This window comes from Silurus aristotelis, assembly GCF_946808225.1.
Source record: "Silurus aristotelis genome assembly, chromosome: 7".
Lineage (NCBI taxonomy): Eukaryota > Metazoa > Chordata > Actinopteri > Siluriformes > Siluridae > Silurus > Silurus aristotelis.
In genome coordinates, this window is record NC_139580.1 from 2,921,915 (window position 1) to 2,949,713 (window position 27,799).

The following is a 27,799-nucleotide window of genomic DNA, read 5'->3' on the forward strand; positions in this document are numbered from 1 at the left end:
CACACACACACACACACACACACACACACACACACACACACACACACACACACACACACACTCTCTCTCTCTGTACCAGAACTTTACTGTACACACGAACAGCTGGATGGTGTTTCACATCCCCTGTGTGACGATTAACCGAAAATATATCGCGATTTTTTTTTCTCGGTCGATCACAAAACTCCTCACTGTATTTTACTAACTATCCCTTTATAAACTTTTCTTGTGTTCTTCTAATTAAGTAATCATATATATACTATATTCCCAGAAGTTTGTGGACACCTGGTCATAGGTTTGGTGTGTGATTTTTGAGCATTTAGTCCTAATTATGTCTTATAGTTCCCTCCACTCTTCTGGGAAGATGTTCCACTAGATTTTGGAGTGTGTTTATGGATATTTGTGTTTTATCAGCCACAAGGGGTGTTATGAAGGCAGGTACTGATGTAGGTGAGGAGACCTGGGGTGCAGTCAGCGTTCACATTTATCCCAAAGGTGTTCAGTAGGGATGAGATCAGAGCTCTTATAGCAGGAGAGCTTCCTCTCCAAAGCATTTAAACCAGATCTTCAAGGAGCTCACTTTGTGCACAGGAGCATTTGGAACAGGTTTTGGGTTTCCAAGATCAAGTGAACACAAAATATATATTATAGCGCCATCTAAAGACGTCCTGTACAATTGTGTGGCTCCAGTTTTGTGTTAACAGTCTGGCGAAGTGTGCGTGCGTGTGTGTGTGTGTGTGTGTGTGTGTGTGTGTGTGTGTGTGTGTGTGTACACTGAAAACATCCCTATCAACCAGCTGTTACTGTAAACCCCACATCGTGTTACACTGCTCACGTTACTATAAACAGCTGCACTACTCTCCTCGCTTCTCTTTCCTATTCACCAACACACTTCTTCTTCTTTGTTATCGCTTCTGCTCTGCTGGAGTAGTGATTATGTTCTAATCAGAGCACTTTCTTCAGCTGATCTGTGAAAATGGGTTTGTGGATAAGAGCTTGTTCTGTGCCCACACGTCCCGCGTGCTGTTTACATTAGATTAGATTACTGTGGAAAAAACCCTCAGGCTTTACCTGCTTTACTGCTGGTCTTATAATAATAACAGTAATTTATTCTACTGTATCAAAACTACAAAACTACTGTATCAAAACTACTGTATTAAAAACTACAAAACTACTGTGTCAAAACATCAAAACTACTGTATCAAAACTACTGTATAAAAACTACAAAACTACTGTATCAAAAATTCAAAACTACTGTATCAAAACTACTGTATAAAAACTACTGTTTTAAAACTACTGTATAAAAACTACTGTATCAAAACTTCAAAACTACTGTATAAAAACTACTGTATCAAAACTTCAAAACTACTGTATCAAAACTACTGTATAAAAACTACTGTATCAAAACTTCAAAACTACTGTATCAAAACTACTGTATAAAAACTACTGCATCAAAACTTCAAAACTACTGTATCAAAACTACTGTATAAAAACTACTGTATCAAAACTTCAAAACTACTGTATCAAAACTACTGTATCAAAACTTCAAAACTACTGTATAAAAACTACTGTATCAAAACTTCAAAACTACTGTATAAAAACTACTGTATCAAAACTTCAAAACTACTGTATCAAAACTACTGTATAAAAACTACTGTATCAAAACTTCAAAATTACTGTATAAAAACTACTGTATCAAAACTTCAAAACTACTGTATAAAAACTACTGTATCAAAACTTCAAAACTACTGTATAAAAACTACTGTAATGTCGAAGAAAAATATTATAAAAGAAATTGTGGTTTTCTGCAGCTGCAGAAGACATGAAGGAGTATTTTGGCTCAGAGTCAGGCGAGGGCATAGGATCAAGGTAACCGGGCAAAGCGACTGGAGAAGTAGGAGAATAATCAGTGGGAGACCAGCATGAGGGATAGGGAGAAAACTGTGGTATTGTTTCAGGAAAGCAGGTGCCATCGTCAAAGTCGTCATCATAAGTTTGGGTCTGTTGAAAACTTCAAAACTACTGTATAAAAACTACTGTATCAAAACTTCAAAACTACTGTATCAAAACTACTGTATAAAAACTACTGTATCAAAACTTCAAAATTACTGTATAAAAACTACTGTATCAAAACTTCAAAACTACTGTATAAAACTACTGTATCAAAACTTCAAAACTACTGTATAAAAACTACTGTATCAAAACTTCAAAATTACTGTATAAAAACTACTGTATCAAAACTTCAAAACTACTGTATAAAAACTACTGTATCAAAACTTCAAAACTACTGTATAAAAACTACTGTATCAAAACTACTGTATCAAAACTTCAAAATTACTGTATAAAAACTACTGTATCAAAACTTCAAAACTACTGTATAAAAACTACTGTATTAAAACTTCAAAACTACTGTATAAAAACTACTGTATCAAAACTACTGTATCAAAACTTCAAAACTACTGTATCAAAACTACTGTATAAAAACTACTGCATCAAAACTTCAAAACTACTGTATCAAAACTACTGTATCAAAACTACTGTATCAAAACTACTGTATCAAAACTTCAAAACTACTGTATAAAAACTACTGTATCAAAACTTCAAAACTACTGTATCAAAACTACTGTATAAAAACTACTGTATCAAAACTTCAAAATTACTGTATCAAAACTACTGTATAAAAACTACTGCATCAAAACTTCAAAACTACTGTATCAAAACTACTGTATAAAAACTACTGTATCAAAACTTCAAAACTACTGTATAAAAACTACTGTATCAAAACTACTGTATAAAAACTACTGTATCAAAACTTCAAAATTACTGTATAAAAACTACTGTATCAAAACTTCAAAACTACTGTATAAAAACTACTGTATCAAAACTTCAAAACTACTGTATCAAAACTACTGTATAAAAACTACTGTATCAAAACTTCAAAATTACTGTATAAAAACTACTGTATCAAAACTTCAAAACTACTGTATAAAACTACTGTATCAAAACTTCAAAACTACTGTATAAAAACTACTGTATCAAAACTTCAAAATTACTGTATAAAAACTACTGTATCAAAACTTCAAAACTACTGTATAAAAACTACTGTATCAAAACTTCAAAACTACTGTATAAAAACTACTGTATCAAAACTTCAAAATTACTGTATAAAAACTACTGTATCAAAACTTCAAAACTACTGTATAAAAACTACTGTATCAAAACTTCAAAACTACTGTATAAAAACTACTGTATCAAAACTACTGTATCAAAACTTCAAAATTACTGTATAAAAACTACTGTATCAAAACTTCAAAACTACTGTATAAAAACTACTGTATCAAAACTTCAAAACTACTGTATAAAAACTACTGTATCAAAACTACTGTATCAAAACTTCAAAACTACTGTATCAAAACTACTGTATAAAAACTACTGCATCAAAACTTCAAAACTACTGTATCAAAACTACTGTATCAAAACTACTGTATCAAAACTACTGTATCAAAACTTCAAAACTACTGTATAAAAACTACTGTATCAAAACTTCAAAACTACTGTATCAAAACTACTGTATAAAAACTACTGTATCAAAACTTCAAAATTACTGTATCAAAACTACTGTATAAAAACTACTGCATCAAAACTTCAAAACTACTGTATCAAAACTACTGTATAAAAACTACTGTATCAAAACTTCAAAACTACTGTATAAAAACTACTGTATCAAAACTACTGTATAAAAACTACTGTATCAAAACTTCAAAATTACTGTATAAAAACTACTGTATCAAAACTTCAAAACTACTGTATAAAAACTACTGTATCAAAACTTCAAAACTACTGTATAAAAACTACTGTAATGTCGAAGAAAAATATTATAAAAGAAATTGTGGTTTTCTGCAGCTGCAGAAGACATGAAGGAGTATTTTGGCTCAGAGTCAGGCGAGGGCATAGGATCAAGGTAACCGGGCAAAGCGACTGGAGAAGTAGGAGAATAATCAGTGGGAGACCAGCATGAGGGATAGGGAGAAAACTGTGGTATTGTTTCAGGAAAGCAGGTGCCATCGTCAAAGTCGTCATCATAAGTTTGGGTCTGTTGAAAACTTCAAAACTACTGTATAAAAACTACTGTATCAAAACTTCAAAACTACTGTATCAAAACTACTGTATAAAAACTACTGTATCAAAACTACTGTATAAAAACTACTGTATCAAAACTTCAAAACTACTGTATAAAAACTACTGTATCAAAACTTCAAAATTACTGTATAAAAACTACTGTATCAAAACTTCAAAACTACTGTATAAAAACTACTGTATTAAAACTTCAAAACTACTGTATAAAAACTACTGTATCAAAACTACTGTATCAAAACTTCAAAACTACTGTATCAAAACTACTGTATAAAAACTACTGCATCAAAACTTCAAAACTACTGTATCAAAACTACTGTATCAAAACTACTGTATCAAAACTACTGTATCAAAACTTCAAAACTACTGTATAAAAACTACTGTATCAAAACTTCAAAACTACTGTATCAAAACTACTGTATAAAAACTACTGTATCAAAACTTCAAAATTACTGTATCAAAACTACTGTATAAAAACTACTGCATCAAAACTTCAAAACTACTGTATCAAAACTACTGTATAAAAACTACTGTATCAAAACTTCAAAACTACTGTATAAAAACTACTGTATCAAAACTACTGTATAAAAACTACTGTATCAAAACTTCAAAATTACTGTATAAAAACTACTGTATCAAAACTTCAAAACTACTGTATAAAAACTACTGTATCAAAACTTCAAAACTACTGTATCAAAACTACTGTATAAAAACTACTGTATCAAAACTTCAAAATTACTGTATAAAAACTACTGTATCAAAACTTCAAAACTACTGTATAAAACTACTGTATCAAAACTTCAAAACTACTGTATAAAAACTACTGTATCAAAACTTCAAAATTACTGTATAAAAACTACTGTATCAAAACTTCAAAACTACTGTATAAAAACTACTGTATCAAAACTTCAAAACTACTGTATAAAAACTACTGTATCAAAACTACTGTATCAAAACTTCAAAATTACTGTATAAAAACTACTGTATCAAAACTTCAAAACTACTGTATAAAAACTACTGTATCAAAACTTCAAAACTACTGTATAAAAACTACTGTATCAAAACTACTGTATCAAAACTTCAAAACTACTGTATCAAAACTACTGTATAAAAACTACTGCATCAAAACTTCAAAACTACTGTATCAAAACTACTGTATCAAAACTACTGTATCAAAACTACTGTATCAAAACTTCAAAACTACTGTATAAAAACTACTGTATCAAAACTTCAAAACTACTGTATCAAAACTACTGTATAAAAACTACTGTATCAAAACTTCAAAATTACTGTATCAAAACTACTGTATAAAAACTACTGCATCAAAACTTCAAAACTACTGTATCAAAACTACTGTATAAAAACTACTGTATCAAAACTTCAAAACTACTGTATAAAAACTACTGTATCAAAACTACTGTATAAAAACTACTGTATCAAAACTTCAAAATTACTGTATAAAAACTACTGTATCAAAACTTCAAAACTACTGTATAAAAACTACTGTATCAAAACTTCAAAACTACTGTATAAAAACTACTGTAATGTCGAAGAAAAATATTATAAAAGAAATTGTGGTTTTCTGCAGCTGCAGAAGACATGAAGGAGTATTTTGGCTCAGAGTCAGGCGAGGGCATAGGATCAAGGTAACCGGGCAAAGCGACTGGAGAAGTAGGAGAATAATCAGTGGGAGACCAGCATGAGGGATAGGGAGAAAACTGTGGTATTGTTTCAGGAAAGCAGGTGCCATCGTCAAAGTCGTCATCATAAGTTTGGGTCTGTTGATTAAAGAAAGGTCAGGTGAGGTCTGTGTGCCCATGTCACGCGTAGAGGTGCTCTGCACGATGCGAGGAAGCAGACAGGGATTCTCTGGAACAGTTGGGCTAGAAAGATGTTCGATAAATCGAGCAATCTCAGAAGCAAGCAAGGAGAGCTGGAATTGGCGATATTGTTTGTGAAGACCACTCTTAGGAGATGTTCCAGAACGTCTGAGTGATGGAGCTGAGCAACAGAGACCAACAGAGATATAGATGTTAAACTACTGTATCAAAACTACTGTATCAAAACTACTGTATCAAAACTACTGTATCAAAACTACAAAACTACTGTTACAAAACTACTGTTACAAAACTACTGTATCAAAACTACAAAAGATCTCCTGCTATAACTCCATTATAGACACTTGGGATAAATGTGAACGATGCACCTTGTAGTGGAATAAATCTTCACAAAATCTAGTGGAACATCTAATGGTCAGGTGTCCACAAATATTTGGTCATGGAGTGCATCTTTCTCTCATAATATATGTGATGTGATTGGATCAGATGACTAATTAACCTGTTTAAGTGTGTGTGTGTGTGTGTGTGTGTGTGTGTGTGTGTGTGTGTGTGTGTGTGTGTGTGTGTGTTAAATTATTGATCTATGACTTAAGCGAGAACTCTGAGAGCAGATGATGGACATCTGATCCTCTTCTAATGCTAAAAAATTTTCCCCCACTGGTGTGTTCTTGTTCTCCTCTTTCAGCCTAATGTGGAGAAACCATGATCATTTAGATCCATCATACTGACTCTCTCGCTCTTCATCTTTCTCTCTCTCTCTCTCTTTCTCTCTCGCTCTCTCAGTCTCACCCTGGGACGAATGTGACGGTGATTGACCTGTTTGATCGTTCAGAGAGTCTGGAGCCACTGTGGAAGCAGGTGGAGGGGTTTAAGGAGGCCATTTACCCCATCATGCAGAACTCAGCAGACGGAGTTCACCTCCTCTGTTACTCACAAGGTGTGTGCGTGTGCGTGCGCGTGTGTGTGTCCCACAATTTCTCTCTTTTACAGTCTCACTGTTTATCTCTCTCTCTCTCTCCCTCTTCTTCTATCTCTCCCTCTATCCCACTGTTTGCCTCTCTCTCTCTCTCTCTCTCTCTCTCTCTCTCTCTCTCTCTCTCTCTCTCTCTCTCTCTGTCCACAGTCCCTCTATTTGCCCCTCCCTCTCTCTGTCTCTCCCTCTGTCTCACTATCTGCCCCTCCCTCTGTCTACAGTCTCTGTCTGTTTCTTTTATTTAAATTAATTGTATTATAGACTGAGATGTTCTGTGCTCATTATTTATTACAGGTTTATATTATAAAAAGTCAAGTGTATTTGCTCACAGAATGAGCAAAATGAATGGGAATGATAAGATAAATGAGAGTAACTGTATGGATATACTGTTTCTCTCTCTCTCTCTCTCTCTCTCTCTCTCTCTCTGCAGGAGGGTTGATATGTCGAGGAATCCTCTCCACACTGAAAGATCACAATGTTCATTCGTTTATCTCTCTCTCCTCCCCTCAGGCTGGACAGTACGGAGGTCAGTCTGTTCTCTCCATCATCACACTTAGATATAAAAATCTCCACCTGTTTTACAACACTGAACTGTGTGTGTGTGTGTGTGTGTGTGTGTGTGTGTGTGTGTGTGTGTGTGTGTGTGTGTGTGTGGTGTTCCCTGTAGACACAGACTATCTGAAGTACATCTTCCCAGAGTACGTCAGGTCTAAAGTCTATCTCCTGTGTTACAACACTGTGGGGCAGAAGATCTCCATCTGCAACTACTGGAACGGTGAGAGGAGGGAGGTGTAAAAGGAGGGAATGAGGAGATTGAGAGATTGAGAGGGGAAAGGCTGGAAAGATGGACACTAACAGAGGGAGGGAGGGAGGGAGGGAGGAAGGGAGGGATGCATTGGTCAAGAAAATGAGAGAGTCAAGGGAGAAAGAATGAGGGCGAGATTGAGAGAGGGGAAAAGAGGGAAGGGCAGGAAAGGACACTAACAGATGGAGAGAGGGAGGGAGAGAAAGAAAGTGAGAGTTAAGGGAGAAAGAATGAGGGAGAGGTTGTGAGAGATTGAGATTAAGGAGGGAGAAAGGAAAGAAGGAGAGATGACTACAAATTATTGGTATGGATGGATGGATGGATGGATGGATGGATGGATGGATGGATGGATAAAGCATTACTGGATAGGTGGATGATTGAGTGGATGGAAAAATTATTGGGTGGATGGATGGATGGGGGGATGAATAATTGGATGGATGGATGGATGGATGGATGGATGGGTGGATAGATGGGTGGATGTACAGATCAAGATTGACAAACAGATAAATAGATGGCATAACATTTCTCTCTTTCTCCTCTCAGACCCTCATCACAGAAACATGTACCTCAACACCAGCAATTATCTCGCGCTTCTCAACAATGAGAAACATCACCCTGACTCTACAGGTACGCACACACACACACACACACACACACACACACACACACACACACACACGGCACTCATACGGTGGTTTTGCTGTGCAGTGTGGAAGCAGAACTTCCTGCGTATTGGGAAGCTGGTGCTGATTGGTGGACCAGACGATGGCGTCATCATGCCCTGGCAGTCCAGGTGACTCCACCCCCTTTCCTCTTACACAGCAATTAATGTGAGTTGAACGTTGTTATGGTAACACAATGGTTTCTCTGCCTTTCAGTCAGTTCGGTTTCTATGACGATAACGAAACAGTGGTGGAGATAAAAGATCAGGAAGTAAGTGTGTTCTTGTGTGTTCTTACCCAGAATGCTGTAGTGTGTGTGTGTCTGTGTGTGTGTGTGTGTGTGTGTGTGTGTGTGTGCGTGTGCGTACCTGTAGAGTCAGGGTGATGTTTCTCATTGTTGAGAAGCGCGAGATAATTGCTGGTGTTAAGGTACATGTTTCTGTGATGAGGGTCTGAGAGGAGAAAGAGAGAAATGTTATGCCATCTATTTATCTGTTTGTCAATCTTGATCTGTACATCCATCCATCTATCCACCCATTTATCCACCCATCTATCCATCCATCCATCCATCCATCCATCCATCCATCCAATTATTCATCCCCCCATCCATTCATCCATCCACCCATCCATCCATCCCCCCCAATAATGTTACCATCCACTCAATCACTCCCTTTTTATTTAAATCTTATTTAATCTTTAATTCTACTTTAATTCTAACTACAGTATTTTAATTCCACTATAATTCTACTTTAATTCTAACTCTGGTACTCTAAATCTACACTAATCCTACTCTAATTCTAACTACAGTACTTTAATTCTACTATAGTTCTACTTTAATTCTAACTCTGGTACTCTAAATCTACACTAATCCTACTCTAATTCTAACTACAGTACTTTAATTCTACTATAGTTCTACTTTAATTCTAACTCTGGTACTCTAAATCTACACTAATCCTACTCTAATTCTAACTACAGTACTTTAATTCTACTATAGTTCTACTTTAATTCTAACTCTGGTACTCTAAATCTACACTAATCCTACTCTAATTCTAACTACAGTACTTTAATTCTACTATAGTTCTACTTTAATTCTAACTCTGGTACTCTAAATCTACACTAATCCTACTCTAATTCTAACTACAGTACTTTAATTCTACTATAGTTCTACTTTAATTCTAACTCTGGTACTCTAAATCTACACTAATCCTACTCTAATTCTAACTACAGTACTTTAATTCTACTATAGTTCTACTTTAATTCTAACTCTGGTACTCTAAATCTACACTAATCCTACTCTAATTCTAACTACAGTACTTTAATTCTACTATAGTTCTACTTTAATTCTAACTCTGGTACTCTAAATCTACACTAATCCTACTCTAATTCTAACTACAGTACTTTAATTCTACTATAGTTCTACTTTAATTCTAACTCTGGTACTGTAATTCTAACACAATTCTACTCTAATTCTAACTACAGCACTTTAATTCTAACTCTGGTACTCTAATTCTAACACAATTCTACTCTAATTCTAAATCTGGTACACTAATTCTACTCTAATTCTTACTACAGTACTTTAATTCTAACGCTTGCACTCTAATTCTAACACAATTCTACACTAATTCTAACTCCAGTACTTAAATTCTACCCTAATTCTACTCTAATTCTAACTCTGGAACTCTAATTCTTCTCTAACACTCACTTTAGTATTCTAATGCCACTTCAGTTTTCTAATTCAATGTTACTTTAATTCATATCCCATCTTTCGTTTTTTTACCGGTCCCTACAATCATTTCACTACACGTCATCCTGCGCATGGTCACGTGTGTGTGTGTGTGTGTGTGTGTGTGTGTGTGTGTGAGAGAGAGAGAGAGAGAGAGAGAGAGAGAGAGAGAGAGAGAGAGAGAGAGAGAGAGAGAGAGAGAGAGAAAGAGAGAAACATTTCACATGAGTCTAAACTGCTGGTCATGTTGTATTTTGATGATTGCAGGTGTTTCTGAGGGACTCGTTCGGTCTGAAATCTCTGTACGCTCGAGGAGATCTGGAGCTGTGCTCAGTGGCCGGGGTCGAGCATGTGTACTGGCACTCCAATGAGACCGTGTACAAGCGCTGCATCGAGAAATGGCTCACCTAAACACACACACACATACACACACACACACACACACACACACACACACACACACACAGAGTCTATTTTTACACACGATCATCAGCTGCATTCGTTCCAGTTCAGTGTTGCTTCAGACCACTGCAGTGTGTGTGTGTGTGTGTGTGTGTGTGTGTGTGTGTGTGTGTGTGTGTGAGAGACACACACTGATTTCATCATTTAGTTCTGCACAGCTTTTTACTTAATCTTACACACACACACACACACACACACACACACACACACACACTGTTAGGAACGTTTTATTCATAAGCACAACACAATGCAATTCAGTGCCTCAAGGACATATCAGATCGCTCGCAAAAAAAATGGGCGGGCTTTAAACCCCTACATCCTGTTTTCTGGGTGAATGTGGGCGGGACTTAAGTGAAATTATCTTGCGAATTTGATAGCTATTTTTTACGATCTTCAGCTCCTCGTATCATTCAGCAAAAAAAATATGCTAAGCTTCAGTCAAGCCGAATTTAAGCCACGCCCCCTTTTCCCGGATTTGGAATTCTGTAATTTAAACAAAAAAAACAGGACGTGAGTTTAAATCTTTATTTTAAAAGCTTCTCGCATACTTTTTTTAAAAAAATCTGTTTTAAATGAATTCATCCATGAAGGAACGATCTCAATTTACATTGCAAATGTTGCGTATTGCCCCTTTAATCTCTTGCAATCTGCCTGATAGAATTGTGGAGTTTTGCAGTCTGGGTGCAGTAAGAAAAATATTATAAAACGCCTTATATTTGTATCTTACATGTTTTATCCTGCGTCCACTCGCACATCAAACCCAGTAAAGGGTCGTGTTGTGTTCAGCCACTATGGTGATATTATATTAAACAGCAATAAGTAAAAAAAAGACATTGAGAACTTGGCACTCATGCACATTGTGCCAGTTGGTTTAAATTTTTTGGGAAATGGTGACACTAAAAAGTTGCGTATTGCTCCTTTAAAAAACCCCAAAAGCAGGAGGACATGTAGAGTCCATGGAGTTCAGCTGCAGTAAGATTGAAAGTTTTTGTACATATTTTATCCTTTAAGACTTCATATAGGTATTTGAAGAAGACGGAATTAATGTGAGAGGGGAAAAGGGAACGTAGATTAATTCTAATAAAAAAATAGGATTTGAAAGGAAGCAACACACAGACGCTCAGTTTTATCTACCAGTTTTAATTCTTTTAGTGCTTGTTTTAGTCTTAAAGCAGTGATAAGTAAAAGCGAATATTATTTCTATCACATAGAAGTTGTTCTTGTAGATAAGAGTAAGACGTGCGAGAGTTCTTTAGTATAATATTACCGTGGTTTTAAAAAGTCGAATACCGACCCATGGCGTCGACACGTATAGCTCCTTTAACGTCGCTAGCGTAGCATCCTGTCGTTTTTACCGCTCCGGTCGGAAACGTAAACACCCCGCTGATTCCCTGTCGAGTGAATTTTAAAGGGAGGCGGGGCATTTGTTCGCTTGGTGGAACTTGTCCGGACGTTCTAATGAGGACACTCCATAGCTAGCTAATAGCACCACGAATAGTGTTACAATAGCAACCAGGGACGACTTCGGATCATTCAGGATAGCCACCGGTGAGACTAGAGGCACGTGGTGGGTCGGGGAGGTCTCAGGAACGTGAACACTGCCTAGAACCGTCGTCTCCTATGTAACAGAACGATCCCGCTGACGGTACAGTTTGCGGTGAATATCGCAGTATTTCGTATGATAGTATTGTATTGCACAAGTGCATTGTTTTACACTGTATACAGGAAATAAAGGTATATTCCTGGTTGAATTTTTATATCGTATAGGCCGTGACCAGACACGTGAAGTGTTAATAATTCTTAATGGATTCCCTCTTTAAGTATTGTAGTAGTAAGTATTCACCCCCTCCCCCCTTTCCACATGCTAGTGGTACAACTGGAACCTTAGGATTGATTCATTGAGATTTAGTGTCATGTAAAGTCCTTGTCTGTAGGACAGGAGAACTTGACATTTATGGAATAATGACGAGAAGACTTTTTACATCAAGTAGAAATCCAACACTGCTCATCGACCCTGTGAAGCATGGTGGTGTTAGCATTGTGTTGACTTTTAGGATTTTTTCTGAACCCATTCAGATATGAAAGCAAAGGTCCACCTATTGGTAGGACAATGAATTAAACTCTTGATACCTTGAAGAAACCGTGAAGATCCTGAATGTGTTTGAACAGATATCCAGTCAAATCCCAGTCCTCTGTCTGATCACAATCTAGACATTGATCCAATTTTAAGCTAAATTTTATTGGGATCTGTAAAAAAAAAAAAAAAAAAAAAAAAGGTGCAATGTTTTAGCGGTTATTCGTTTCGAAGGGATTTTCAGATGAATGAATCTCAGTAACGTTTTTACAACTCGAAACAGTGTCTTGGGTGGAAAAACATGGCAGTTTTGGATGCAAGGTTGGTTTGTTGGTTGTTTTATCTCATGTCTGTTTTTGTTGAAACTCCTAGAGAACGTCTTATTTTTGTTATTATAATAATAGTATGAAGGATTTATTCTGGTCGATTTATTTTCAGCACTAAAAAAGCTCATTTTTAATACCATCATTCTCTACATCCCATTACTAAATTTAGCTTTCTGTCGTTTTTTTAAGCCATAATTATCGTCGTTTTATATTTATATATATATATATATATATATATATATATATATATATATATATAGTCATATAGAAAGGAAATTTGGCGTCTGGATACGTTTAAAACATTATAACCCGTGGCCTAAACTTTGTCACTTCAGATTTATTCGAATAAAGCTTAAACTGTAAAACAATAACAACAAAATAACAGACTAGCGTCTCATTATTGACGTCATTGAAAACCAAGAAAACGGTAGAATTGGATTTTTTTTCTCTCAGACATTTCATCTGGACATCAGGAGAAGAATTCAGGATTCAGGATATCTCCTCTTCTAATAATGAAGCTTTAGTGAACTCCTGGTGCCTTTTCCAAATTCTGATCCGCCCGGAAAGGGTTGTGTGGAGTAATCTGAAATAATCCAGACAATCTGAGAGGAAAAAAATCCAGAATGCAGACATTTGGTTTGTTACACGTTTACAACAAAAACGTTTTGTTCGGATATTTGATGCGAATCATAAGGTTCAGGGTACAATATAAACCGTACTTTAGGATTCTGCCGTTGTCTTGAATTCAGTCAGATTGAGGAAAATGGAAAGCCATAAAACAGTGTCTCTGGAGCAGAAAGAGTTAGGGGCCTTGCTCAAGGGCCCCAGCAGTGGTAGCTTTGAGGTGCTGGGGCGCAAACCACCGACCTTTCAGTCAGTAATGCAGAGATTTAACCAGTGTTTAAAATCATATTTTTTTGCAAACTGATAATAAACTGATTTTTGAAATCTTGTATTATTTCCTGCTCTGTTTTTATTTAAGTTTGAGTAAATGTGTGATTTTCATCGCTTTGTACCAAAAAAGGTTAGTTTCCTTCACGTCAAATCAGTACGGCTCTGCTTTATGTATCGTAAAGCGATGAAAATGGAAATTCCAGTGAATATTGTTACCTGAATTTCAGTAATGGAATTAAAATACTAATGAAATAGAAAATGTATGGATTTTATCCGGCAAAACAAAGGAGTGGCGGGTCGTACATTTCACCCCCAGAACTTCAGTGATGCCCTGCTTGAATCAATCCACCTCTTAACCTCATCATTATGACGCCACGTCTGTAGAAACCATCAATGTTATAGAGAAGATATAAGAAGTAATGACGTTTTCAGCCCTTCAACATGTTTCCTGTCATTGCGCAGCTTTTTTATTCTCCCACTGGTGCATCATTTCTCTCTCTCACCACAGACGTAGACTAGTTTCTGAAGCTCACAATGAGCAGGCAGGAGGCAGTAAGAAGTCTGGGGTTAACGTGGATGAGACAGAAGGAGTCAGTGATGAGAACATGACTGAGAACAGAGACATTACTGATCACCTGATCATCATCATCTTTTCTCTGCTTGTGTTCTACATGGTGGATCTTCAGTCTCGATACATTCATTAGAGAACAACATTTTAAATTATTTCTTATTAATATGATGTGAGGTTCAGTTTTTACATTTACATTTGCGGCATTTAGCAGACGTCCTTATCCAGAGCGACGTACAAAAGTGCTTTGAGTCCCTAGTAATGAATAAATCTACACTGGTACACAAGATTACAAACTTAATATAAATTTAACTCTTGAATTCTACAAGCTTGGAAGTGCTGATTTAAGTTTTTCAAGAAGATGAAGGTCTTCAGTCGTCGTTTAAAGATAGTCAGGGACTCTGCTGTACCGACATCTAGGGGAAGTTCATTCCATCACCTCGGTGCCAGAACAGAGAAGAGCCTTGAAGTGTACTTACCTCTCATTCTGAGAGAAGGTGGTACCAGTGGAGCAGTGCTGGAGGATCTCAGACAGCGTGGTGCAGTGCGAGATGTGATGAGGTCTCTGAGGTAAGATGGTGCTGGTCCATTTTTGGCCTTGTAGGCATCATCAGTGTTTTGAATCTGATACGTGCAGCTACTGGAAGCCAGTGAAGGAGCAGCAGTGGGGTGGTGTGGGAAAACTTGGGCTGATTGAACACAAGACGTGCAGCTGCGTTTTGGATCATTTGCAGTGGACGAATAGCGTTCAGGGGAAGACCTGCCAGTTCAGTTACCAGCGTGACACTAAAACAGGTCGTAATAATCACTACTTTTTACTGAAGAACATCAAACTTTAACTTGAGTGAAAAAGTGCAGTCAGAACTTCATCTTTTACCAGATTCTTTTAAAACATGGGGATCTGCACTTCTACTGAGTGAAGGATGTGTGGACTGTAGCCATCAGTATTATAGAGAAGTGCAGAAGATCAGAGCGCATCACCACACAGGAACCTCATACAGTGAGAATGAATGTCATCACTGAAGCAAGAACCCCAATGAACACAATTCAAAACGTCTCCTTTCACTGTAGCCACAACTGCACCTCCACATACACCATCTCTAGCAGAAGCGTCGATATTAAACTCATATAATCAACCCAGGGATTTTTATCTGTGCATTACGGTTTTTCTGGGGATCTGAAATTCAGGCAAATTGTGTTTCTACAGAGAAAAAAAACCGCAAAAGTAAAAACGATTCTTGCAAAAGCTTAGCAACTGTTTTGGTGATCTTTCCTCATGATGTCCGGCTTTTCTCGAAAAGTACATATTGTACCTCGTGTCCTTGTAAGTGTCTCTGCGACCAAATCAATTTCTTCTCCTCTCAGTCATTGTGGAATAAACAAACAGCGATTTAATCCACATGAATATATTTAAGCTTGTGCAGTTTGCTACAGATGCGGTTTAGTGCGCTCGCTGACCATATAATCAAAGGATATAAAAATGCTGATGTTATTAGACGTCTGGTAGATGGTCTGGGAGTCAGCAAGTCACAATCTGATTGGTTAACGCAACAGCACATCCGAGAGAAAAGCTATGAAATGAAGAAAAAAGGCTATTCTAAATAATTTTATACATATTCATGAGGAAAAATATTCACTGAGATTTAAGTTGTTTTATTTGTGTGTCTGTGAAGAGAGATGGCAGAGAGCGCCCCCTGTCTGCTATTTTTACTTTACAAAAGCACAGTTTTTTGTTATTATGAGTGTGTTAAAATAAAAGTAGACCCTTTACAGATTCAAATAATGTATTGCGTTTATCTGTACGATCAAATAAGACAGTAAATTCAATTAGTTTTGTCGTTATGCGCCGGTGCGTTTGTCGACCCCAGAGGGTTAATTGTGTGCATCATGGCAGATTTCGGTGCTGATTTATGAAATTAATAAAACAAATGTTTACTAATTAAAATAATTTTTCGGTGGAGGTTATTTATACACCATTTATACTATAAAAACTATAAAACTACCAAAAAACGACTTCTATATATTCTTCTTTATAAAATCTATAAAACAAAACACATAACTATAACTTTTATACTCTAGAATTTTACAATTATTTAAAACTTATTTAAAAACAAAATCAACAACATAAAATAGCATATAATGTTACCACTTATACTATACAAAATAATAAAAAAATTTAAACACATCCTAACTACAACTTTGATAATATTGAAACTATTATACAAATCAAAAAGCATAAAAAACTACTGTAAATTATTTATGAAATAACATTTATAAACACATTATTAAAATAAAATAAATAAAATATTTTATACTATAAAAAATGTATTTAATAAAAAAATGTAAATAATACTTTACATTAAAATAATTTGTAGTCAATAATTCTGTAGAAGATTGAAGAATAAAAGAAAAACTACAATTCCCGACAACCCAAACCGGACGTTGAGCTCTCCGGCTTCCGGCGCGAGACCGGATGTTCGCGTTGCACGCGGCTCGGAAACCCCTTTTCTCTCTGTGAGAAGTACCAGTGCGGACTTCAGAGTCAGGTGAGTGGGAGATTAATGTCTGTTTTTGGCGTTTTACACGATATAAAACAGGACCGTTTAACCCCGGACAGGTTTGTGAAGGTTTTCTGAGGGAAATGCAGAGATTCCGAGAATAAATTCACCGAAAAAAAGGTTTAAAAAGACATTAAAATGGCAGGCGGTTGAGCGCGAGACGCGGTGCGCGAGGCGGCGGCCGCCATTATGTTCCGGAGATACGAGTTACGAGTATTAATTATATATATAATATACATATAATCACCATATAACTTATTTCAATTATATATGAACGTGTGCGTATAAAAAAAATACTCAGAATCGCGTTTTTAATGTTATAATACGGTAATATCTTTTTTTTCCCCTAGCTTCAGTGCTCGTGGCCTGTATTAGCATGGCTGTACTGCGCATGCGCAATATACATGTGCGTTTGTTCTTTTTGAAGTTTTTATAACATTTCTAAGCCAAATTTGCTTTTATAAGCCTGTTTAACCGTCTATTAACGGTGTAAGTAGCTTTTTATACCTGAATTATGCTCTATATTACCCGTTATCCTGGTTAAAATGATGTGGTATCCCCTGTGATTCTTCACATCTTCCACCAGGTCCTGAGAGGGTTTAGTTCTGCAGGTGCACATGTGAGAACGCGATATCAATTTAATTAGAAGTAAATGAACAGAAGGTACATTCCTAATCACTATTTGATGTGCGTTAGTTCTTCTAAGTAGGTTTGCACATTGTTTATTTGAAGGAACCCAGCAGGTTGGTTGTTCCAAACATCTTTGAGAACTTACTACATATCTTCTGTGGATGTAGGCTGCATCAAATCCCTGGTATCTTCATGTAATCCAAGACAGACTCGATTTTGAGATCAGAGCTCTGTGCGAGCCAAAGCTATTACGTCCAGGATTCCTAGTTCTCCTGCTGAAGATAGGTCTTGAGAACGTCTGGCTGTAGGTTAACTTAAGTTAAATATAGTTAAACTGTGTATTAAATACTAGAATTTTCAATGGCAAATTTTGAAAGTTTTCCAGGTTGGAAACTTGCAAGGAATTGATGAGGAATATGGGGGAATCCACAGTGCATGTGGGGGGTGTGGCCTCAAGTTCATCTGATATTGCATTAAATCTGGTTGATTATCCTGCAAGATTTTTATATTTTTTTTTACAACTGTTATTGGCTCACCTGCAATTCTGTCATGTAAATTTCCATAAGCCTATTTCCAATTCATGTGTGTGTATGTATGTATATATATATATATATATATATATATATATATATATATATATATATATATATATATATATATAAACGGATGAATTTCTATTTAGAACATTTGTTCTGTGCATGGACCAGGACCGCCATGCAGGACAAGTCCACCTAATGATTAATACTGCGTCACAATAGGGCTTTAAACTGAGAAGCACCAAGTCACGTATTGTCTGACTAGTGTCTACGGTGTAACTCAGGAGCTGTAGGTTATCTTGTTATTGGTGTAATTGGAGTTGTTACTTCATTGTGTGCTGGTTTCTGTTCAGAATGGCGGACTGGGAGACTGCGCCGGCTGTAGCCGAGACGCCCGAGATCAAGCTGTTCGGGAAATGGAGCACAGACGATGTGCAGATCAATGACATCTCCCTTCAGGTGAGTCCATAACTTCAGGAGTGAGGCGAGGCTAGAGTCACATCCCGACACTCCCCGTTGTCCTGGTGTGCTAGAGCTCTCGTAGATTAATCTCTCTGCTTATTCATTGGCTGCTGCTTCTCCATCGCCCAGCCAATCACCAGCTCAGAAACACTTCTCACGCTGTTGTACTGTTTAAACTAAATATAATATTTAAAATAAAAAGGAACTTTTTTATTTATTGCAAAACAGTTTTATGCCTGTAGTTTCAAGTTGGAGTGCATCCAAGAGGAAAAACAAAACCTTGGATCACCATCGCCGCTTTGTTTTTTCTTCTCTGCTCCAGGACTACATTGCTGTGAAGGAGAAGTATGCCAAGTACCTCCCTCACTCCGGAGGGCGCTACGCTGCCAAGCGTTTCCGTAAGGCCCAGTGCCCCATTGTGGAACGTCTCACCAACTCCATGATGATGCACGGACGCAACAACGGCAAGAAGCTGATGACCGTGCGCATTGTTAAACACGCCTTCGAGATCATCCACCTGCTCACTGGAGAGGTGCGTATGGAGGTGTTGTCTGCAGTGTAGTACTGTTTCATAATCTGATGTAGTAAGTATACTGACATCCACACACTGCAGTAGAAGTGATAAGTACACTGGAGTGGTGGTGGTTATACACTAGTATATACTGTAGAGGACACTGGAGTGGTGGTGGTTATACACTGTAGTATATACTGTAGAGGACACTGGAGTGGTGGTGGTTATACACTGTAGTATATACTGTAGAGGACACTGGAGTGGTGGTGGTTATACACTGTAGTATATACTGTAGAGGACACTGGAGTGGTGGTGGTTATACACTGTAGTATATACTGTAGAGGACACTGGAGTGGTGGTGGTTATACACTAGTATATACTGTAGAGGACACTGGAGTGGTGGTGGTTATACACTGTAGTATATACTGTAGAGGACACTGGAGTGGTGGTGGTTATACACTGTAGTATATACTGTAGAGGACACTGGAGTGGTGGTGGTTATACACTGTAGTATATACTGTAGAGGACACTGGAGTGGTGGTGGTTATACACTGTAGTATATACTGTAGAGGACACTGGAGTGGTGGTGGTTATACACTGTAGTATATACTGTAGAGGACACTGGAGTGGTGGTGGTTATACACTAGTATATACTGTAGAGGACACTGGAGTGGTGGTGGTTATACACTGTAGTATATACTGTAGAGGACACTGGAGTGGTGGTGTTTATACACTAGTATATACTGTAGAGGACACTGGAGTGGTGGTGGTTATACACTAGTATATACTGTAGAGGACACTGGAGTGGTGGTGGTTATACACTAGTATATACTGTAGAGGACACTGGAGTGGTGGTGGTTATACACTAGTATATACTGTAGAGGACACTGGAGTGGTGGTGGTTATACACTAGTATATACTGTAGAGGACACTGGAGTGGTGGTGGTTATACACTGTAGTATATACTGTAGAGGACACTGGAGTGGTGGTGGTTATACACTGTAGTATATACTGTAGAGGACACTGGAGTGGTGGTGGTTATACACTAGTATATACTGTAGAGGACACTGGAGTGGTGGTGGTTATACACTGTAGTATATACTGTAGAGGACACTGGAGTGGTGGTGGTTATACACTGTAGTATATACTGTAGAGGACACTGGAGTGGTGGTGGTTATACACTAGTATATACTGTAGAGGACACTGGAGTGGTGGTGGTTATACACTGTAGTATATACTGTAGAGGACACTGGAGTGGTGGTGGTTATACACTAGTATATACTGTAGAGGACACTGGAGTGGTGGTGGTTATACACTGTAGTATATACTGTAGAGGACACTGGAGTGGTGGTGGTTATACACTGTAGTATATACTGTAGAGGACACTGGAGTGGTGGTGGTTATACACTGTAGTATATACTGTAGAGGACACTGGAGTGGTGGTGGTTATACACTGTAGTATATACTGTAGAGGACACTGGAGTGGTGGTGGTTATACACTGTAGTATATACTGTAGAGGACACTGGAGTGGTGGTGGTTATACACTAGTATATACTGTAGAGGACACTGGAGTGGTGGTGGTTATACACTGTAGTATATACTGTAGAGGACACTGGAGTGGTGGTGGTTATACACTGTAGTATATACTGTAGAGGACACTGGAGTGGTGGTGGTTATACACTAGTATATACTGTAGAGGACACTGGAGTGGTGGTGGTTATACACTGTAGTATATACTGTAGAGGACACTGGAGTGGTGGTGGTTATACACTGTAGTATATACTGTAGAGGACACTGGAGTGGTGGTGGTTATATACTGGAGCATGCACACTGGATATAGTGTAGAGTACAGTGTAATAGTGTTGACACACACCTGAGTGATGAAAGTGACAGTGGTATGTTAGATCCTTCATCACAGACTTGATCAGCTCCAGGAGTGAGGCGAGGCTAGAGTCACATCCCGACACTCCCCGTTGTCCTGGTGTGCTAGAGCTCTCGTAGATTAATCTCTCTGCTTATTCATTGGCTGCTGCTTCTCCATCGCCCAGCCAATCACCAGCTCAGAAACAGAACGTCTCCTACAGTGTGTGGAGTTTTATTTGTGATGTGTACAGATGTTTGACAGTTTGTACAATTAGATATTGTACATTAAACAGTATAACAACTGAGAGAATAGTATTGAGGCATAAAGTTATTTACACATGGGTGCAGAAGTGTCATAGATTATATATAATAAATATTTACATTTAAAATGTATGAGGTGGTTTTTTAGTAGTTCTGTGACTGTACTGATGTTGTACTGCCATTTGTACAGAATCCCCTGCAGGTCCTGGTGAACGCCATCATCAACAGCGGCCCACGTGAAGACTCCACCCGTATCGGCAGAGCTGGAACGGTCAGGAGACAGGCCGTGGACGTGTCCCCACTCCGCAGGGTCAACCAGGTACACACATTACACTCATGGCCTTCATATACACTTTGGTGTCTATAGCTGAAGTATAGACGATACGTGGGCATCCATATGTGGTTCTTCTCCAATATGGTCCCTTAAAGTTGAGACAGGGTTGTATCTGACACCATTGGATCCAGGAGCATGAAATTTCTCCTTCATTTGAACTAGGAGACCCAAACCTCTTGCAACATGACGATACCCCTGTGCACAAAGATCTGCTTTCCATTAGTTGGAAGATGTGGAAGATCTCCTGCTATAGAGCTCCAACCCAGTTGGAATGAGTGTTTCATTCTGACTGCACACCAGGCCTCCTCATCTTCCCACTTACACTAGACCCTGACTTTTCTAAGGTCATTGTAGTTGAAGGAATCTCCATAAAAATCTAGTAGAAGAAAAAAAAAAAAACTCGCTGTGAGATACCACCTTCTGACCGTAGACTATAATTAACTTCTACATCACAAGCATGTGTTTGAAGTTTCTTGTCTCACATGTAAGGCTGAAAAGCCTTTAGTCATTTAAATGTTATGGATTTAATAAACGTGGTTCTGTATGTATGTAGCCCTGATGCTAACATGATGTTCAAGCTAAACAAACAAGTACATTTGTATACATTTTTGTCCCTTGATCGAGTCCTCCAGTCCTGTCTAAACGTTTTCCTCGTGGTCTCGGCACGCTGCAGAACTCGTAGAGTAAATCTTTGTCAGTTCATTGGCTGCTGCTTGCCATTGCTCAGCCAATCACAAGCTCAGATACAAAAACTCCACCTCCACATCATTTCATTTATTAAGATTATTGTTTATTCAGCATCTATTTTGTGTGTGTGTTTTAGGCCATCTGGCTGCTGTGCACCGGGGCGAGAGAAGCCGCCTTCAGGAACATCAAGACCATTGCTGAGTGCTTGGCTGACGAGCTCATCAACGCCGCTAAGGTGAGCAACGTAGTCAAGCAGGGCATTGTGGGAAATCTGGGAGAACTGATCCCAGCGAGGCTAGAGTCACATCCCGACACTCCCTGTTGTCCTGGTGTGCTAGAGCTCTCGTAGATTAATCTCTCTGCTTATTCATTGGCTGCTGCTGCTCCATCGCCCAGCCAATCACCAGCTCAGAAACACACACACACTTACACCATACTTTAAATCATTTAAACGTTTCCTATATTTACGGTTCTACTGTTTTTTTTGCTTCTCAGGGTTCGTCAAACTCGTACGCCATCAAGAAGAAGGACGAGCTGGAGAGAGTGGCCAAGTCCAACCGTTAAAACCAAACCGCTCGTGCTTTCTACAAAATCGAATAAATTTGGAGAAAATTCAGATTGTTGTCTCTGATTTTAGCACAATACCAAACTATTCAGTGTTTATAACACGACTCCATCCCATAATAATCCTAAACGATCTGTTTAATTTTAAAGGACGGGTCGTACTTTTAATTCATGTGTAGTAACGTGGCACGTTATTTTCCTGTTCACTTCACGATGTTTGGTTGCCGGCATGTAAAACACTGTTCTCAAAGAACTAGAGTTCCTACAAACTACGTGTTTTATGGTTTTTGTGCGGCAAAACTCCTATAAAAATCCAGAGGTTTCATTTGATTTCATTGAAAAATCCTCCCTTAGCATGAACAGCAGCTTTACACACAGGATCCAGACAGTTTCTCCAAACACTCAGCTGAAGATGTTCATCTCGGAACAGTTCCGTGGGCTGTAGGTGCAGTGACTGGGGAGCCATTAAATCCAGAACACTGCTCAAAATAGATCTCAGACGTATGCTTCAGTGCAGTTCAGACGGAACTGTATGGTGATCTTACCTGCTCCAAAACATCTCTAAACTGGGAAGCTTCCACCTCCCTGTGTGAGTGAAGGAGTCTAATCACATCCATGTCCCATTTGGACTCCACACTTTCTTTAAAAGTTACTTTGAAAGTAACTGAAGTGTGAAGTTTGTATTGTTCCCTGTAAAATGGAGTGGTACAAAAACTAAACCCCACAGAATAAATCTGATTGGTTTTATTTTGAGTTTAGTAAATAAACATGATTCTGTTTTATTGGTGAAGAAACGAATTTACTGATGATCAAACCTGAAGGTAATAAACATCTATTTAAAATAAATAAAACAAGATGTAAACATTGGAAAATAAGTGATAAGTTAACTTAAGATAAATGGATGAGGATAAAAATGGCTGCATGCTAACGCAAATATACGGTTCAAAACTATGGCCGCCATTTTGTTTATAATTTACCTCAGGAATTAATTTTTCCCTTCATGTTTTGGAAGTTTTTTAAATGGTTTAAGAAATATTTTTTTGCAAAAGTATGAAGTTTATAATTAAATCATGAATAATGAAATTACTGAAAACTGAAGTAAAACAAATAATTATTAATTGCTACAATTTACAGATTCGCTTCAATTTTCTTTCCTAGGCTTTAAAAAAATTATTTCCAAAAGCACAAATAATGGAAAAAAAATTGATCGTTGAAAGATCTCAGAGGAACGCCATGATCACAAAGCCCTCTGGGTAAATCTGGTTTTGCTTTTTTTGTTTCCTTCCTATTCTTCCTTTACTGAGCAAAATGTTTCACTTTATCCACCATGGATCATCACAACCACGTTCTCCTGGTTACCATGACAGACCTTCTCACTCGCTCACTAACAGTGATGGACTCTACAACGTTCCTGCTCCTGAGAGAAAAGTTCTGCTCCTTGTGCAGTACTACTGCAGTAAAAGTACTGGAGGTTCTTACTTCTGAATGAACTTCAGTCTGAATAGTACCACAGTGATTTACTTTTAATGAGTGAAGGTCAGGGGTTCCATTCTCATGCTCATCACAGCTTTAAAAATAGAGTTTCTTTCGAGAAACACACACCAGAATCAGTTTCATCAACCTTGAGTTATCGTAGCACCTCGTATTCATTTTTAGTGTTGATTTTAATCACCCTGGAAGTGGAAGTGTATAAATAATAAACTGAAATGATTATGAAATTATTTTTTATTTGCATGTATATATATAAATTGTAAACAGAGTCTGTGTGTGTGTGTGTGTGTGTGTGTGTGTGTGTGTGTGTGTGTGTTTGCAAAGTGAATGGGGTTAGTATGGGAGTTTCCTGTTGATGAGCAGGCAGAAAGAGGACAGCGCCCCCCCGAGTTTGGACGCCTCACTGCACGATGTAGGGAGCAGCTTATAGCCCTGTAACTTCTGGAAGGCCTGAAGGGAAGAAATTGAGAAGATAACAGCGTCAGGAGGGAGAACGGGTCTGGTTGAGGAGGACTGCATGAGATTATAGAGCTACTAGATTGTGGTGGAAGCTCTGAGGAGAAACTTATGCTGCATTGTGTTTCTGATTATCAGAAGAGAAACGCCACCAATTGGTAGCGTAATTTTTTTTAGTCCAATTTACAGATTCACTTCAATTTCCTGGTTTCAATCACCAAATAATAATGAATTCATTTTTCACCCTAATTTCAGATACACAGATTTTGGTTTTGGCCTTTAGGAGCCACCATCCACGAGACCCTACAGAACCTTCTGCTCAGAATGCTTACAAAATGAAACTGGTCCCTGGTGTACAAAAGTTTGAACCTTTTGTATAAGTGATATAAAAACTTCTTAAGGTAATAAACGCAGGTACTGAAATCCTGTTCTGTGTTGTTGAGTATGTAGACGTGATGTTTGAGTACACGTGAAACTCACAGAGACACTGTTGGGACATTCGTCCTGTGTGGGGTGAAGCAGATAATCAGCTTCACCTGCTCCGCGTACGTACACACAGTTAGCAGCAGCGTCCTCTGCTACAGACAAGATGTCATAGTGATGATCGGTCAACTGCTCCATCACCTACACACACACACACACACACACACGCAAATCAGGACAGATCTGTAAACTGTGGTTTTTCCAATTCTAACATCATTTTCTTTACTGTCCACACTAAAACGCTTAAAAAACAACAACGCCCAACATCCCTGTATCGTGTAAAAACCTGAGCCGCTCCGTCCTGCATCATTGTGGCTGCAGGGTTTCATCATCCAGAACAGATGGACACAAAAACAGGTTTTTCCCACAGGCTATAATCAACCTGAACAATTTAAATATTCATAACTACACACTGTCCATCATAACTGTCACATTTATACATAGAATCCAATCGTCCCTTTATAAACTGCACACCTGCACATCTGTACATACATTTAAACAATATTCCCACATCTGTATAAAGTGCATTATGTAATTGTCTGTTTTACTTGTATTTTGGTATATTAAGTCTGTACTTCTGCACTGGAAGCTGATACCAAGTCCAATTCCATGTGTGTGTGTAAACATACTTGGTAATAAATTCTGTTTCTGATTCCAGCCAATAGGAGGCAGACTTGCTATGTGATTGGAGGAAGATTAGGATCAACCAGATTGAGTAAAATCAGCCACATTGACCATGGTAGACCATTATCTTCTCCTCTCAGTGCAGCCTGACCGGACTTCACCCAAAGTCGGTATGATTACGGAGTAAAACTTCTGAATGTATTCGTGAACAAACCCCAGACCATGAATGAATCTCGTCCGACTGACAACATCTCAGAGGAACATCTGGGGAATATTCACACTCTTTGAGCAGGAACTTAGACTCTTAAATCTAATCTAATTGTAACAGGAAAAAAGAATGGTGGAGTCAGAGATTGGATTCCATCAGCAGCAGTGCTAATCAGGCTAATGCTACAGGGTCAGGATCTGCTCTGATGGAGCTTGATGTACATGATGAGATGATACCCTCAGCACGAACGCGTTATACACCTCCATTGTGCAGTGAATCCAAAACCGCTTCCATACCTCTCACACACACACACACACACACACACACACACACACACACACACACACACACACACACACACACACACACACACACACACACACACACACACACACTCACTCACTCACCCTCAGTGTCTTCCTCGCCCCCTCACTCTTACTGAAGATGATGGTCTCAGGACCCCCCATTGAGCAGATGTTCTTCAGACGAGTACCAGAAGACACAGGAACTGTGGACACCACAAAGTCCTACATACACACACACACACACACACACACACACACACACACGTTAATAAACATTTCTGAAGGTTCTGATAAGTATAGTGACACCTTGAAGGTTCTGGTGAGTATAGATTAAGTATGGTGACACGTTGAAGGTTCTGGTGGGTATAGATTGAGTATGGTGATATGAAGGTTCTGGTGAGTATAGATTGAGTATGGTGACACGTTAAAGGTTCTGGTGGGTATAGATTGAGTATGGTGATATGAAGGTTCTGGTGAGTATAGATTGAGTATGGTGACACGTTGAAGGTTCTGGTGAGTATAGATTGAGTATGGTGACACGTTGAAGGTTCTGGTGAGTATAGATTGAGTATGGTGGCATGAAGGTTCTGGTGAGTATAGATTGAGTATGGTGACACGTTGAAGGTTCTGGTGAGAATAGATTGAGTATGGTGACACGTTGAAGGTTCTGGTGAGTATAGATTGAGTATGGTGACACGTTGAAGGTTCTGGTGAGAATAGATTGAGTATGGTGATATGAAGGTTCTGGTGGGTATAGATTAAGTATGGTGACACGTTGAAGGTTCTGGTGGGTATAGATTGAGTATGGTGACACGTTGAAGGTTCTGGTGAGTATAGATTGAGTATGGTGACACGTTGAAGGTTCTGGTGAGAATAGATTGAGTATGGTGGCATTAAGGTTCTGGTGAGTATAGATTGAGTATGGTGACACGTTGAAGGTTCTGGTGGGTATAGATTGAGTATGGTGATATGAAGGTTCTGGTGAGTATAGATTGAGTATGGTGACACGTTGAAGGTTCTGGTGGGTATAGATTGAGTATGGTGATATGAAGGTTCTGGTGAGTATAGATTGAGTATGGTGACACGTTGAAGGTTCTGGTGGGTATAGATTGAGTATGGTGATATGAAGGTTCTGGTGAGTATAGATTGAGTATGGTGACACGTTGAAGGTTCTGGTGAGTATAGATTGAGTATGGTGGCATGAAGGTTCTGGTGAGTATAGATTGAGTATGGTGACACGTTGAAGGTTCTGGTGAGTATAGATTGAGTATGGTGGCATGTTGAAGGTTCTTTTGAGTATAGATTGAGTATGGTGATGCTTTTAACAGTTTTAAGTTTGAGAATAACATGACATGCTGAATCTAGTTCA

General features: G+C 38.2%; 4 protein-coding genes and 1 long non-coding RNA gene across 7 annotated transcripts in view; 4 read left to right on the forward strand and 1 right to left on the reverse strand.

Moving 5' to 3' along the window:
• The window catches only part of slc39a7 (solute carrier family 39 member 7), a 267,579-nt gene extending 266,622 nt beyond the window's left edge, over nt 1-957 (forward strand). The window contains exon 8 of the mRNA XM_083546799.1: nt 702-957. Within this exon, the coding sequence (XP_083402925.1) occupies nt 702-942 (241 nt within the window). The 3' untranslated portion in view covers nt 943-957. The remainder of the gene's footprint in view (nt 1-701) is intronic.
• Nucleotides 958-5,730: 4,773 nt separating this feature from the next.
• Nucleotides 5,731-11,047, forward strand: ppt2b (palmitoyl-protein thioesterase 2b; the record flags this gene model as incomplete). The annotated part of the gene is made up of 9 exons (XM_083547445.1): nt 5,731-5,777; nt 5,867-5,936; nt 6,753-6,906; nt 7,373-7,468; nt 7,610-7,717; nt 8,291-8,374; nt 8,456-8,540; nt 8,626-8,680; nt 10,400-11,047. 9 exons carry the CDS (start codon nt 5,731-5,733, stop codon nt 10,541-10,543), a joined length of 843 nt encoding a protein of 280 aa, XP_083403571.1. The 3' UTR covers nt 10,544-11,047.
• A 5,850-nt stretch (nt 11,048-16,897) lies between these two features.
• Nucleotides 16,898-22,915, forward strand: rps5 (ribosomal protein S5). Its single transcript, XM_083546865.1, has 6 exons — nt 16,898-17,002; nt 18,534-18,639; nt 18,965-19,174; nt 21,469-21,597; nt 22,436-22,534; nt 22,795-22,915. The coding sequence occupies exons 2-6, from the start codon at nt 18,535-18,537 to the stop codon at nt 22,861-22,863; spliced, it is 612 nt and encodes a 203-aa protein (XP_083402991.1). The 5' UTR covers nt 16,898-17,002; nt 18,534; the 3' UTR covers nt 22,864-22,915.
• A 1,655-nt stretch (nt 22,916-24,570) lies between these two features.
• The window catches only part of ddah2 (DDAH family member 2, ADMA-independent), a 34,487-nt gene continuing 31,258 nt past the window's right edge, over nt 24,571-27,799 (reverse strand). For all 3 annotated transcript variants that reach the window (XM_083546825.1, XM_083546826.1, XM_083546824.1), the window contains exons 4-6: nt 26,533-26,652; nt 25,291-25,434; nt 24,571-24,804 (exon numbers count right to left, since the gene is read on the reverse strand). In XM_083546825.1, the coding sequence (XP_083402951.1) occupies nt 24,688-24,804; nt 25,291-25,434; nt 26,533-26,652 (381 nt within the window). In that variant the 3' untranslated portion in view covers nt 24,571-24,687. The remainder of the gene's footprint in view (nt 24,805-25,290; nt 25,435-26,532; nt 26,653-27,799) is intronic.
• On the forward strand, nt 26,898-27,631 carry LOC310728985. The gene is made up of 3 exons (XR_014534430.1): nt 26,898-27,134; nt 27,406-27,522; nt 27,560-27,631. It is a non-coding gene; the product is annotated as an uncharacterized lncRNA (long non-coding RNA).

Excerpts from the sequence above, each read along its gene's own strand:
- rps5 (XM_083546865.1), top strand. The coding sequence starts at position 18,535 with ATGGCGGACTGGGAGACTGCGCCGGCTGTAGCCGAGACGCCCGAGATC. Across the intron at positions 18,640-18,964 it reads TCAATGACATCTCCCTTCAG|GACTACATTGCTGTGAAGGA; the intron begins GTGAGTCCATAA and ends TCTCTGCTCCAG. Across the intron at positions 19,175-21,468 it reads TCCACCTGCTCACTGGAGAG|AATCCCCTGCAGGTCCTGGT; the intron begins GTGCGTATGGAG and ends CCATTTGTACAG.